Source organism: Odocoileus virginianus, chromosome 27 (genome assembly GCF_023699985.2).
Source record: "Odocoileus virginianus isolate 20LAN1187 ecotype Illinois chromosome 27, Ovbor_1.2, whole genome shotgun sequence".
NCBI lineage: Eukaryota > Metazoa > Chordata > Mammalia > Artiodactyla > Cervidae > Odocoileus > Odocoileus virginianus.
In genome coordinates this window covers 43,332,568-43,346,200 of record NC_069700.1, presented here as the reverse complement: position 1 = coordinate 43,346,200, position 13,633 = coordinate 43,332,568, and the positions used below count along the sequence as shown (strand labels likewise).

The following is a 13,633-nucleotide window of genomic DNA, read 5'->3' as shown; positions in this document are numbered from 1 at the left end:
GCCCTTAGCAAGGACAGAGCCCCGGAAACACCCGTTCTTGTATAGAGGAGGCTTCTGAGCTTTGAGAGCTGACCTATTTGGAGGCCTAAAGCCCCCTACAATTCTCTGGGGGTGGGACAAGAGTGACAGCCACATGCCAGTGGCAGAAAGAATTTCTGCATTCTATTCTCCATCCTAGTCTTAACCCTCTAATATATCCCTCTTGTTTTATTTTTTAAAAATATATTTATACTTTCTAGGGACTTCTCTGGTGGTCCAGTAATTAAGAATCTACCTTCCAATGCAGGAGATGTGGGTTTGATCCCTGGTTGAGGAACTAAGATCCCACATGCCACAGGGCAACTATTATAAGCCCATGAGCCACAACTATAGAGAAGCCCATACACCTCAACAAATACCCAGTGCAGACAAAAAATTAAAAAAAAATATATACATATATATACACTTTCCTTTTTTGGCAGTATATACTCCTGAAGTATACTTCAACGTATGTAGGATAAGCCAGAATAAATACACAATAAATAAATGAAAAATCCACACACCAGCCACAAATGGCTGGCATAATTTATAATCAACATACTTGCATTTCTTATTTCAGATTCTCTGATCCCTCCCAGTGGGGAGAACAAAATGTGACTTACTAGCCATGAACGATCCTCTAATTGTTTAAGGTAAAGATGTAACAATAATAACTAGTACTTTATTAACTGTGTACTAGGTGCGAGGTCCTGGTCTAAAGTACAAGAAAGCATTGTTTCTCCTTAATTCTGCTTACTCACCTTTGGGGTTTGTACTCTTATTATTCCATTTTACAGGCTAGACACTGGAGTCAGAGACTGAAGGTGCTTGTTGAAGATCACAGGGCGAGGTGGTGACAGAACTGGGGCTCTAACCCAAGTCTGCTTCACAGGAGAGTCTGTGCTCTTAGCCTCGGTGTTTAAAGCTGGTTCTTCAACTTTTAGTTCTTAATAGGCCTTCCTTTATCTTAAAAAATAATTGAAGTATAACCTACAAGAAGTGCACAGATCTCAAGTGTACACCTTAATTACTTTAAAAATGTGTACGTACCCGAATAACCACCAACCCATTCAAAATAGTGAACATTCCTAACATCTGAGTAGTTTCTGGTGTCTACTTCCTGTCAATACCTGCCCAACCAACTAAGTATTATTCTGACTTCTAATTTATGAACTCTCATAAGCTTCTTGTTTTTACCTGCCCTCATCAACATGTGACTTTCTTGGTTGATAAACACAATGAAAGCCTCCCTATTTGTGGGAGACTCTACTCTTGGCTGTGGATTTGCCAAGATAGAGAGCAATGATTGTAGCATTTACATAGAGAATATGTAAGTGCAGTAATCAGGAAGGCTGTTTTCTCAGAGATGCTGAAAAAATAAATAAATAAATAAGAGGAAGAGAGACACACACAAAGAATGGATAAAAAGAGAAAATTGTGATTTTTGGCAATCCAAGTTTTAAAGATCTGAAAGAAAAAGATTTAACTTTAATTATATAATTTTCTCCTTTATAAGAATTTTAAAAATAATTTTATTTATTTATTTTTGGCTGTGCTGGGTCTTTGTTGCTGTGTGGGCTTTGCTCTAGTTGTGGAGATCAGGGGCTACTCTCCAGTTGTGTTGCTCGGGCTTCTCTTGTGAAGCACAGAATCTAGTAGGATGCACGGACTTCAGTAGTTGCAGCATCTGGGCTCTAGTGCACAGGCTCCATAGTTGTAGGCATGGGCTTAGACGCGCCGCAGAATATGGGATCTTCTCCGATCAGTGATCGAACCTGTGTCTCTTGCTTTGGCAGGTGGATTCCTTACCACTGAGCCGCCAGGGAAGCCCCTAGAAGGACATTTCTATTTCCCTGATGAAAAAGAGGCATTTACAACCTCCATGACCACAGAAGTGGCATTGGTCTGGACCTTGACTCAGGATTGGGCTCTGGAATGTTCCATGGCCTAGAAAATGAACTAGTTCATGGAGGAGCATAGGCTTTAGATACAGGGTAGGCCATGGAGAGTGCCACGAATTGATGAAGGACAGGGAAGCCTGGCATGCTGCCGTCCATGAGGTTGCAAAGAGTTGGACACGACTGAGCAACTGAAGAACAACCACGAAGGAGGTGGTTATGGCATGAATCCTGGAGGGAGTCAAAGACATAGAGGGAGCCATGACGAGGGACATAAAGTGGATCACAGACAAGGCCACTAAGGAAAACTAAGAGGAAGGGGGAGTGTGGACATAGACTGGATATGAGGGAGGCTTTGGAAAAGGAAATATTGCAGAAGAAGGGGGTTATAGAAGAGAGGGGAGTGATTATAAAATGGGTCGAGATGGGCTTCCAATGGTCTTCAGAGAACTGGCCATGGAGATGGTCATGAGCAAGGTAAAAAAACAAAAAACAAGAGCCAGAGAAAAGACAGAGGTCACAGAGGCAGAACAGCCAGAAACACAGAGTGTTCTGGAGGAGACCTGCAGCCTCATCATATTTGGACATGAGCTCAAATTAAGATACTTCCAAAGGCTTCACCATAGTTCAGAACCTCTTAAGAAGTCACAGTGACCAACCATGCAACAATTTCTCTGCTTTAGTAATGCACAAGTAATCACCTGTGCCCTTTTCAATTTGGAATTGTTTTTTATTTCCTCAGGACACAATGTGACTGGCAGGAAGAAGGATAACATTATTACAGTTTAAAAAAACACACCAACTCGTATTTCTGGTGGCAAGATGACTTATTTTTCGTTTACCTGTTTGAGCATTCTTTCTTTCCCCTCCTTTTCCCCTTTGTTACTGAGTGCTTACTATGTGCTTAGCACTGTACTAGGTAACTTTAAATGTACTATCATTTAACAAGTTTGAAATTGTAATCTCAAAACAATCTTTTGAGAACTTCTACTTTTCTACTAGTGGACAGGATGCATTAACCACCCCTCTTAATGAAAGCAACAAACATTGCTGGATAAAATATTGAAAAAAATCTTTGTAAATGTGTCAGTCACCTGGGTAGAAACTATCAATCAGCTGGGTAGATAGTAAGTAATGTTTAGATCAGCAACCAAGAGAATGCGGAGACTCAGAGAGGCTGAAGAAAGCTTTGAACCAACCTTCATATTGAAGGCATTTATCATATTTGTGTTTAAATTTACCTTTTCACAGTTTCTTTGCACGTAAGGTACAGAAAACAAAGTCCAGGACCTACATAAGGTGTGGAGTCTAACAGGAGACTCTAAAGAAAGCTGAGACCTAAAAGGGTTAAAGCCTCAGTGTTGTGGTTAAATAGAATGAAATTGTATTGCTCACTTTGCGTATTGGCGATTGACACAAATGTTTGTCTCTAAACTTGCCACTGAGTGGAAGGAGTTAAAAACCTCCCCTGAAAATTTGTAATTGCATGACATTCTTCGTTTGGGTTTGTAGCTCCAAATCATACAAACTGGGTAGACAGAAAGCCACCTTTGACCTACTCATATCCTCCAGGTCTCCTTTATTTTGGGGGAGATTCTCACTCCCCACTTTGTCTTTTCCAAATGCTATATGACAAGTAAGGAGAAAATCACTGCCATGTGCTACAATTAAAATCTCAAAATACACTTAGCATCTATATATCTATGCTTTTCCTTTGTCCTTTATTATTGCTTGCTTATTATGTACAAAATATTGTTGTTGTTTAGTCGCTAAGTCATGTGCAACTCTTTTGCCACCCCATGGACAGTAACCTGCCCAGCTTCTCCGCCCATGGAATTTCCCTGCAAGAATACTGGAGTGGGTTGCCATTTCTTTCTCCAGGGGATCTTCCTGACCCAGGGGTCAAACCCGCGTCTCCTGCATTGGCAGGCGGATTCTTTCCCGCTGAGCAGTAAAGAGCCACCAGGGAAACCTCCACCAAACACTGTGCTTTGCCTTTAAATACATCATCACTTATTTCTCAGAACAATCCAGTGAAAACTTAAATGTCTGGCTCTAAAATGGGCTCCCAGCCTTGACTTAAAATACATTGAAAAACTAAAGGTGGTGGACTAAAACTTCTCCTTAGATGTATCAGTGACTCAGCAGGACAATAAGGAATGCTAAAAGGAAAGACTAAAGTTAAAGTAGGAACCTAAGGAGCAAGGGGAATACTCAAGCCAACGTTTGCCCAACCAGTGAACTTAAGCTTCCGGTAGCACAGCCTCAGTCAGACTGACCCAAGTAAGGACTCTCTACATAGACCGTCACATAAAATTGAAACCTTCAGGGAGAGTGTAAAAACTAACCCACTGTTCCTCTAAGGAAATGTGAGCAAAATCGTCTGCCTCTAAAATCAATGCAGAGGAAGGAAGGATGGGGAAATACCTTTTGAGAAACAATTTGTACACAATACTTTACATGGTTTGCAGCCCCAAATCATGCAAACTTGATAATTCAAAAGAACTCAAGCCTATGATTTAATTTAAAGGAATCTTCAAGTGGTATTACCTCCCTATGCTTGGCAAAAACATGCAAATTTACTGTGGAGAGTCAGAACTCATTTCGGGTTTCAAAGGACTTACACACATAATAACGCAAGAAAAATAAATTTATAGTCATAAATCTCAAAGCACTAATGAGGTACCACAAGTGAAAGCCAGCAACAAAACAAAACAAAACAAATAGCAGGATCAGATCCACAAAAAATCCTAAGTATTGTCATAGCTTTATGGTTGTCTACTAATATCCACTCTCCATCTTTGACAATAGAATTCTCAAGTTTTAGCTGAGCACATGTCCACCCAGCAAAGGACTATATTTCCCAGACTCTCTTGCAGCTTACTGTAGCTGTGTGACTATATACCATTATATTAGATAATGGCATATATATATGCCTTATTTAACTTATATGCAAAATACATCATGTGAAATGCCAGGCTGGATTAAGCACAAGCTGGAATCAAGATTGCCAGGAGAAACATCAATAACCTCAGACTTGCAGATGACACCACCCTTATGACAGAAAGTGAAGAGGAACTAAAGAGCTCTTGATGAAAGTGAAAGAGAAAAGTGAAGAAGCTGGCTTACAACTCAACAACCAGAAAACTAAGATCATGGCATCTTGTCCCATCACTTCATGGCAAATAGACGGGGAAACAATGGAAACAGTGACAGACTTTATTTTCTTGGGCTCCAAAATCAATGAAAGATGGTGACTGCAGCCATGAAATTAAAAAAAACATTTTTGAAATCAAGTGGGCCTTAGGAAGCATCACTATGAGCAAAACTAGTGGAGGTGATAGAATTCCAATTGAGCTATTTCAAATCCTAAAAATGATGCTGTTAAAGCACTGCACTCAATATGTCAGCAAATTTGGAAAACTCAGTGGTGGCCACAGGACTGGAAAAGGTCAGTTTTCCTTTCAATCCCAAAAAAAGGCAATGCCAAAGAATGTTCACACTACTGCACAATTGCACTCATCTCACACTCTAGCAAAGTAAAGCTCAAAATTCTCCAAGCCAGGCTTCAACAGTTTATGAATGGTGAGTTCAAGTTGGATTTAGAAAAGGCAGAGGAATCAGAGATCGAATTGCCAACATCCACTGGGTAATCGAAAAACCAAGAGAATTCCAGAAAAACATCTACTTCTGCTTTATTGCCTATGCCAAAGCCTTTGTGTAGATCGCAATAAACTGTGGAAAATTCAAGACATAGGAATACCAGACCACCTTACCTGCCTCCTGAGAAATCTGTATGCAGGTCAAGAAACAACAGTTAGAACCAGACATGGAAAAACAGACTGGTTCCAAATTGGGAAAGAAGCACGTCAAGGCTGTATATTGTCACCCTGCTTATTTAACTTATATGCAGAGTACATCATGAGAAATGCCAGGCTGGATGAAGCACAAGCTGGGATCAAGATTGCTGGGAGAAATATCAATAACCTCAGATATGCAGATGATACCACCCTTATGGCAGAAAGTGAAGAGGAACTAAAGAGCTCTTGATGAAAGTGAAAGAGGAGAGTGAAGAAGCTGGCTTACAACTCAACATTCAGAAAATTAAGATCATGGCATCCGGTCCCATCACTTCATGGCAAATAGATGGGGAAACAATGGAAACAGTGACAGACTTTATTTTCTTGGGCTCCAAAATCACTGCAGATGGTGACTGCAGCCATGAAATTAAAAGACACTTGCTCCTTGGAAGAAAAGCTATGACCAACCTAGACAGCATATTAAAAAGCAGAGACCTTACTTTGCCAAAAAAGGCCCATCTAGTCCAAGCTATGGTTTTTCCCATTGTCATGTATGGATGTGAGATTTGGACTATAAAGAAAGCTGAGCGCCAAAGAACTGATGCTTTTGAACTATGGTGTTGGAGAAGAGTCTTGAAGAGTCCCTTGGGCTGCAAGGAGATCCAACCAGTCAATCCTAAAGGAAATCAGTCCTGAATATTCATTGGAAGCACTGATGCTGAAGCTGAAACTCCAATAGTTTGTCCACCTGATGCGAAGAACTGACTCATTTGAAAAAACCCTGATGCTGGGAAAGATTGAAGGCAGGAGGAGAAGGGGATGACAGAGAATGAGATGGTTGGATGGCATCACCGACATGATGGATATGAGTTTGAGCAAACTCTTGGGCTGGTGATGGACAGGAAGCCTGGCGTGCTGCAGTCCATGGGGTCACAAAGCGTTGGACATGACTGAGCGACTGAACTGACGTGCTCCTTGGAAGAAAAGCTATGACAAACGTAGACAGTGTATTAAAAAGCAGAGACATTACTTTGCCAACAAAGGTCAACTGTGTGACTATATTCTTATGGTGTGTAAGCAATAATCTCTTGTGAAGTTAAAAAAAAACAAACAATATAGATTTAACATACTTGATAATGTAAGAGTATGGGTTGGGAGACATAATAAGATGTAATAAGAATGAAAGTGTTCCAAGGTCCTTATATTGTTTGAAGGAGCATAAAGATATTAATTACATTTAGACTGATAAGTATGCATGTCTTTTAGGAAAACTCTAAAAGGTGAAATCTGGAATTGAATTCATGACCTCCTCCTCCAAATAATTCTAGAGGGAAGAAGTTTTCTTTCTTAGAGTGCTATTGGCTTTCTGGCCACAGGACAGGATTACTGGGGGTCCAGAAACCCACCCATTCCTGACTGGCACCTCACACCTCAGCCTCAGAAACCATCCAGGCGTGCATGCAAGCCTTTCCCAGCACACTCTTCCCTTCTGACTCTCAGACTCAATTATTCCAAGCACCTTCATGTTTCCAGCCACCTCCTGCTTGCCAGCTTCTTTGTAGCAGATCTGACATGTTAAAGATGCCCGTTCACCTATAAATAAACTACCCGAGATGTCTCCTCTTCCATGAAGCTTCTCCTCACTGACAGGGAATGGAGACAGTTGACTTTGATCTTGCGGACAGCCCTGGAACTCCCATCAACCTCACCCCCTTGCCCTGGCCCCAAGAAGTCTTCTCCGTGAACTCCTCAAACCCTCCACTCATTTGCATTGCTACAGTCCTGCTCATTTAGCCAACTGCATGTCCTTTCTCCTGCTGGATCTGCGTCCACACCCAGCTCGAAGTTCCTAAGGAACCTGGACCATGTATCTCCCTCCCCCAACAGAGTTGAGGTCTCCTGATGTGGTTCCCATGCTATACCCTCCTGGGAGATGCTTCATTAAGGCTGATGAGAAGGAACATTTGAAGGGTCCCAGGAAGGAAAAGCTCCTGTGAATTACTCTGAAGACAAACAAGAAGGGAACCCCTATGGTTCAAAAGGCGGCCCTTGGGGGTGGGGAGGGAAAGATTGGGAGTTTGGGATTAGCAGATAGTAACTATTCTACATAGGATGGATAAAGAACAAGGTCTTACTGTATAGGCCAAGAAACTATATTAAATCATAGTGAAAAAGAGTATGAAAAAGAATCTATATAGCTGTGTAACTGAATCACTTTACAGCAGAAATTAACACAACATTGTAAGTCAACTATACTTCAATAAAATTTTTAAAAGGGAGGGCCTATATCACCCCTTCACCTGCTATGAATATGACAAGTAGTTTGTTTCTGCATATTCAACAGTCTCTCCCACCCTCATCCCCCATGCCTTAGAGACCCCAAAGATAACTACATTGCCCATGGGTCTCTCTTTCCCTGTTCAGTCATTTTGCATTGTTGAGTGCCTACTGCATACTCAGCAATGCACCATCTGTCTTCTGCCTGTATCCCAGGAGCCCAGATCCCTAGTTACTACTCTCTTTGAAGTCTCATATTTTTTTGATTCGGAGATGTGGGGTCCTGCCCCTTCAGCTCAGTCTGTTAGGGTTTCTTTCATGCTAAAACAAACACACAGCACTTCGCGACTAGGATACAAAGTCGTGAACTGGAACAGGTTTCTGACCCCGTTTTTGCCTCAAGGGTGGGTCCCTTCCACTCTGACAATCTTGATTTCTTTATCCAATCCTACTTCCTGCTCAAACCCAGCCCAATGCCCTGCCTACTGTGATCATATCATTCTCCTTCTCACCTTCCTCTTGACCCCCCAGTCTATTCCTTCCCAGACTCAGTATTGTTTTGTTACTTGCTCATAGTTGGTTGAAAAACAGGTCGATTTCCCAACTCCTCCCCAACCTATTTGAAGCTATAAAGGCCCCTGCAGCTTATCCATGATAAAGAAAGAGGCAACAACATCGTGCGAAGAAAGCTTAAATAGCCTAGGCATCTCATCTCCCACCACTCAAGCTCAAGATTCTTTCCAAGAACATATATTTAGAAGACCTAAGCTCTTGGAAGCTCCAGCCTTTATCTCTTCACCTTGAACTCTCCTTTCTCAAGATACTATTCTTTGCCTTCTAGGTCTTGGCCACATCTGGGATCCAAGCACCTTGTTTACCAGCCAGGAAGAGGAAGATCAAGATGCAGAAAAGAAACATTCGCCTTAAGTATTGCTTACTGTTGCATCTCCTACTATTACAACATGGTGAGTGCTTTTCTTTAAAGGTGGGTGGTCTGTGAACTTTTGAGAGATTATGGGAGATGATGATCACCATTAGGAACAGCTCTGGTTTTCCTCCATAGACTGAGGGTCATTTCACTCTAGTCACTTCAGTGTAATAAGGTATCACCTAGGAGGCAGTCAAGCACAGTGCTTAGAACTGTGGACTTTGGTGTCCAGTTGTCAGTGCTTGAATCATGGCTCCATCTGTTATCTATGCACTTTAGGTTAGTTAGCTGCTCTGTGCCTCAGTTTATGCATCTATAAAATGGCAATAATCCATGAGATATGGCTAGAGGGCTAAATATTAATAACAAGAAGAATTGACTTATTTAAAAATATCCCTCTTCTATATTCTATAGACTTAATTTTTCTCCTGTCCTTAACCCTGATTCCCCAGTCAGCCTAAGTCAGCCTCAGACCAAGGAGAAAAGGATTTAAGAGTCAAAACTAACTCCTACTCTGTTCCACACTTCTGACACTCTATTAAACACTCCTTGGACCATCTTCTATTGTGCAACTAGGAAGCATGACTTCTTAGAGAATCCTTTAATTTTTATTTTGGCTGTGCCACATGGCTTGCAGGATCTCAGTTCCCCAAACAGGGAATGAACCTGAGCCATTTGCCAGTGAAAGTGCTGAATCCTAACCACTAGACATCAGGGAACTCCCTGAGAATTCATCATTTTGAATCAAAATTAGCCCTCGTAGAATTTTGATGCACCTATTCTGTTCTTCAAAACTTCTCAGATCAAAGCCATTTCCTCTTTTACATGTCACCCCTACTCTTGTTTATCTCAGTTTCTTTTTTAAAATTATACCTTATGTATGTATTTGTTTTTGGCTGTGCTGGGTCTTCCTTGCTGTGAGCAGGCTTTCTCTAGTTATAGCAAGTGAGGGCTACTCTCTAGTTGCTCTGCTCAGGATTCTCATTGTGGTAGCTTATCTTGCTGCGGCTTGAGGGCTCTGGAGTATGCAGGCTTCAGAAGTTGCGGTACATGGGCTTAGTTGTGGTAAGTGGGCTTAGTTGCCCTGTGGCACCTGGAATCATTGCAGACCAGGGATCGAACCTGTGCCCCTGCATTGGCAGGCACACTCTCAACCACTGGACCACAAGGAAGTCCTCATCCCAGTTTCTTATTTAGTTTTACTTCTGATTCTGATCTTAACTCCAATTTGTACTCCATTGCAGACTTCAGTGGGGAGCGGGGCTTTCCCCAAAGAGAGCTAAGTTCTAATCGTATATTATATAGCTCAGTACATAAAACGTCTACCTGCAGTGCAGGAGACCTGGGTTCAATTCCTGGGTTGGGAAGTTCCCCTGGAGAAGGAAATGGCAACCCACTCCAGTATGCTTGCTGGAGAATCCCATGGACAGAGGAGCCTGGCAGGCTATAGTTCATGGGATTCCAAGAGTCAGACACAATTTAGCGCTTTCTTTCTTTCTAGTTCTATGTTAGTTCAAATAAGCCTGAGGTAAAAACACACCTGTGTGGGCTGAGGTGATAGGCACTCATGTCCAAGTTAGTAGTAAAATGAACTAGAAATGAGATAAATTTTATGTGGGGAGCCTGAGTGTCTTTGTCCTTCAAGGTAGTGAGAGGCAAAAAACAGGCACAAACTTAACTCCACTTGAGCCTTCAGGAAGGTGGAAATACTTCCCTGTACCTGTAGATTTTGATTTGCAGACCTTAATCCTGGGAGATCTTTTATATTTCAGCTACATATAACTTGTTCTTTTCCAATCTTTGCCTTGTGATCAGGAGCTCCTGGAACTTGAATACATATATAATCACCCAGATACCTAGTCCCATCTCAGATTCTGATTCATTTAGTCTGGTGTGGTTTGCCTAGAAATCTTTATTTTCAGCAAGCTTCCCAGATAATTCTGATACAGATGGTTTCTGAATAACACTCAGAAATATTTTTCAAGAAAGAAGTTATACCAATTTAAAAATGAATTAGCCAATATATACATTTCACCTGGGTTCTACAATTCCTTTATAATACTTTTTATCTGTGTTAAATATTGTACAGTAGTTGATGGAATAAGCTCATTCTCAGTGAAATTAGGTCATGTAACCCTGGTTTTAGAGGTGGATGTGGAGGATGACCTAGTTTGGTGGTTAAAAATGTAGATTCAATAGCCTGGGTTCAAATTCCTGTTCTTCTACTTACTAGCTGTATAAACTTGGGCAAGTGTCGACATTTCTAAGCCTCAATTTTTTCATCTTAGCTGTTGATAATAATAATATCTATTTCATTGGGCTGTAGTGAAACATTAAATAGAATTATCCAGGTAATGAATTTAACCAGGCGTTGAGCAGAAGGTATAAATGCTCAATATATGTCATCATTTATAATTATCATTAGGCATAACCTCCAGTAATACTAGTACAACTGTCAACAATGAATCCAGCCCAACTTCCAGTGAACCCACTACAGCCCCTACTGGATCCAGTGCAACCTCCAGTGAGACTAGTATAGCCTCGAACACTGCATCCAGCACGATCCATGGTAGTCCTAGCACAGCCACTAATGCTGGATCCCAAGGGACCTCCAGTGGATCCAGCTCAACCTCCAGTACTGAATCCAGCATGACTTCTGGAGGGTCCAGCACAACCTCCAGTACTGAAGCCAGTGTGACTTCTGGAGGGTCCAGCACAGCCTCTGACACTGGATCCAGCGTGACTTCTGGAGGGGCCACCACAACCTCCAGTACTGGATCCAGCGTGACCTCTGGAGGGGCCACCACAACTTCCAGTACTGGATCCAGCGTGACTTCTGGAAGGACCAGCACTACCTCTGACACTGGATCCAGCATGACCTCTAGAGGGGCCAGCTCAACCTCCAGTACTGAATCCAGCGTGACCTCTGGAGGGGACAGCACAACCTCCAGTGCTGGATCCAGCGTGACCTCTGGAGGGTCCAGCACAGCCTCTGACACTGGATCCAGCGTGACTTTTGGAGGGGCCAGGACAACCTCTAGTACTCGATCCAGCATGACCTCTGGAGGGGCCACCACAACTTCCAGTACTGGATCCAGCATGACTTCTGGAAGGACCAGCACTACCTCTGACACTGGATCCAGCATGACCTCTGGAGGGGCCAGCACAACCTCCAGTATTGGATCCAGCGTGACCTCTGGAGGGTCCAGCACAGCCTCTGACACTGGATCCAGCATGACTTCTGGAGGGGCCACCACAACCTCCAGTACTGGATCCAGCGTGACCTCTGGAGGGGCCACCACAACTTCCAGTACTGGATCCAGTGTGACCTCTGGAGGGGCCAGCACAACCTCTGACCCTGGATCCAGCATGACCTCTGGAGGGGCCAGCACAACCTCCAGTACTGGATCCAGCGTGACCTCTGAAGGGTCCAGCACAGCCTCCAGTACTGGATCCAGTGTGACCTCTGGAGGGGCCAGCACAACCTCTGACCCTGGATCCAGCGTGATCTCTGGAGGGGCCAGCACATCCTCCAAAACTGGATCCAGTGCAATCACAGGAGGCTCTGATACACCTTTTACAACTGGAACACACACAACGTCTAACAAAAGTAGCACAAGTGCTGGAACTCCAGTGGAGGAAGTGAAGCCCACTGGGTCCCTGAAGCCATGGGAAATCTTCCTTATCACTCTGGTCTCAGTTGTAGTGGTCATGGGATTCTTTGTTGGGCTCTTCTTCTGCGTGGTGAGTGCCTAATACATAGAAAAGTGCCTGGGGGGAAGGAGTAGCAGGAACATAAGGAAATGAAGTGTGAATAGTAGGACCATCAAGTTAGGGGTGAGTAGGGAGGAAAGAAAGATCAGGAGAAAGGTTTTAAAGAGAAACAGAAAGTTAGAAACAGAGGAACCAATCAATGTGCAGAGGAAACGATTGACTTTTGGGGCAGGAGGGCAAAAGAAGAAATAAAGACTGTAAAGACTGGTGAAAGAACTACCATGTGAGGGAGATGGTTTAAAGGGGGAGAAGATTCCAGCAAGTATCCCTGGTGAAGGCTTGCTGGGGGTGGGGGACCCAATTCTGAAAGGATTCTGCCTTCTTTTTCTAGAGAAACTCCCTGTCCATGAGAAGTGTCCTTGACAGCTGTCTACCACCCCCATGGCCCCAACCTCGGCCGGGGCCCTGGAGGGAATCACGGAGCCCATCACAGGCCTAGGTGGAGCCCTGCCAGGCCCTGGAACAGACCCATATCCTCAGGAACCATGGAGATGAGAGAAAGTCACAGTGGGTTCTGAGTGGCTGCTGAAGCCACGGAGCCACATTCCTCAGAGAGAAAGCCAGCCTGGGGGACCAGAGATCTGAGTGTCCTTTCATTCGTCCCCAGGAGCCCCCTCCCAGCTTCATTTGGGTCTCTGCCAGGCTTGGGGAAGACACTTCCTCTTTCTCTCTTGCTTTTACTAGATGTTGGAAAGAAACTCTGTTGGTCTTTAAGCTAAGAAATAAACACATGAAATTAAATCACAGAACTTGTGTGTGCACATGAGTGGATATCTGCTGCGCTGAGTTGAATCTCCCGGTTGTATGAAAGAACCCCATGCTGGAATCCACTTTGCATTCAGAATCTCCACGGTAAAATTTGGACACCTCATTCATATCTGTCCCCTTTTTCTAATCCTTTTTGCCCAAAGCAGGAACCCTATGTCTGCAAGACTCTC

General features: G+C 43.2%; 1 protein-coding gene across 1 annotated transcript; it reads left to right on the top strand.

Annotated features, from left to right (window-relative positions):
* Positions 1–458: 458 nt before the first annotated feature.
* MUC21 (mucin 21, cell surface associated) lies at positions 459–13,160 on the top strand. The gene is made up of 4 exons (XM_020908925.2): positions 459–671; positions 8,835–8,958; positions 11,347–12,665; positions 13,027–13,160. Exons 2-4 carry the CDS (start codon positions 8,895–8,897, stop codon positions 13,132–13,134), a joined length of 1,491 nt encoding a protein of 496 aa, XP_020764584.2. The 5' UTR covers positions 459–671; positions 8,835–8,894; the 3' UTR covers positions 13,135–13,160.
* The last annotated feature ends 473 nt before the right edge of the window (positions 13,161–13,633 follow it).

Coding starts and splice junctions, on each gene's coding strand:
- MUC21 (XM_020908925.2), top strand. CDS start 8,895: ATGCAGAAAAGAAACATTCGCCTTAAGTATTGCTTACTGTTGCATCTC. Junction 8,959..11,346: donor TCTCCTACTATTACAACATG/GTGAGTGCTTTT, acceptor AATTATCATTAG/GCATAACCTCCAGTAATACT. Junction 12,666..13,026: donor TTGGGCTCTTCTTCTGCGTG/GTGAGTGCCTAA, acceptor TTCTTTTTCTAG/AGAAACTCCCTGTCCATGAG.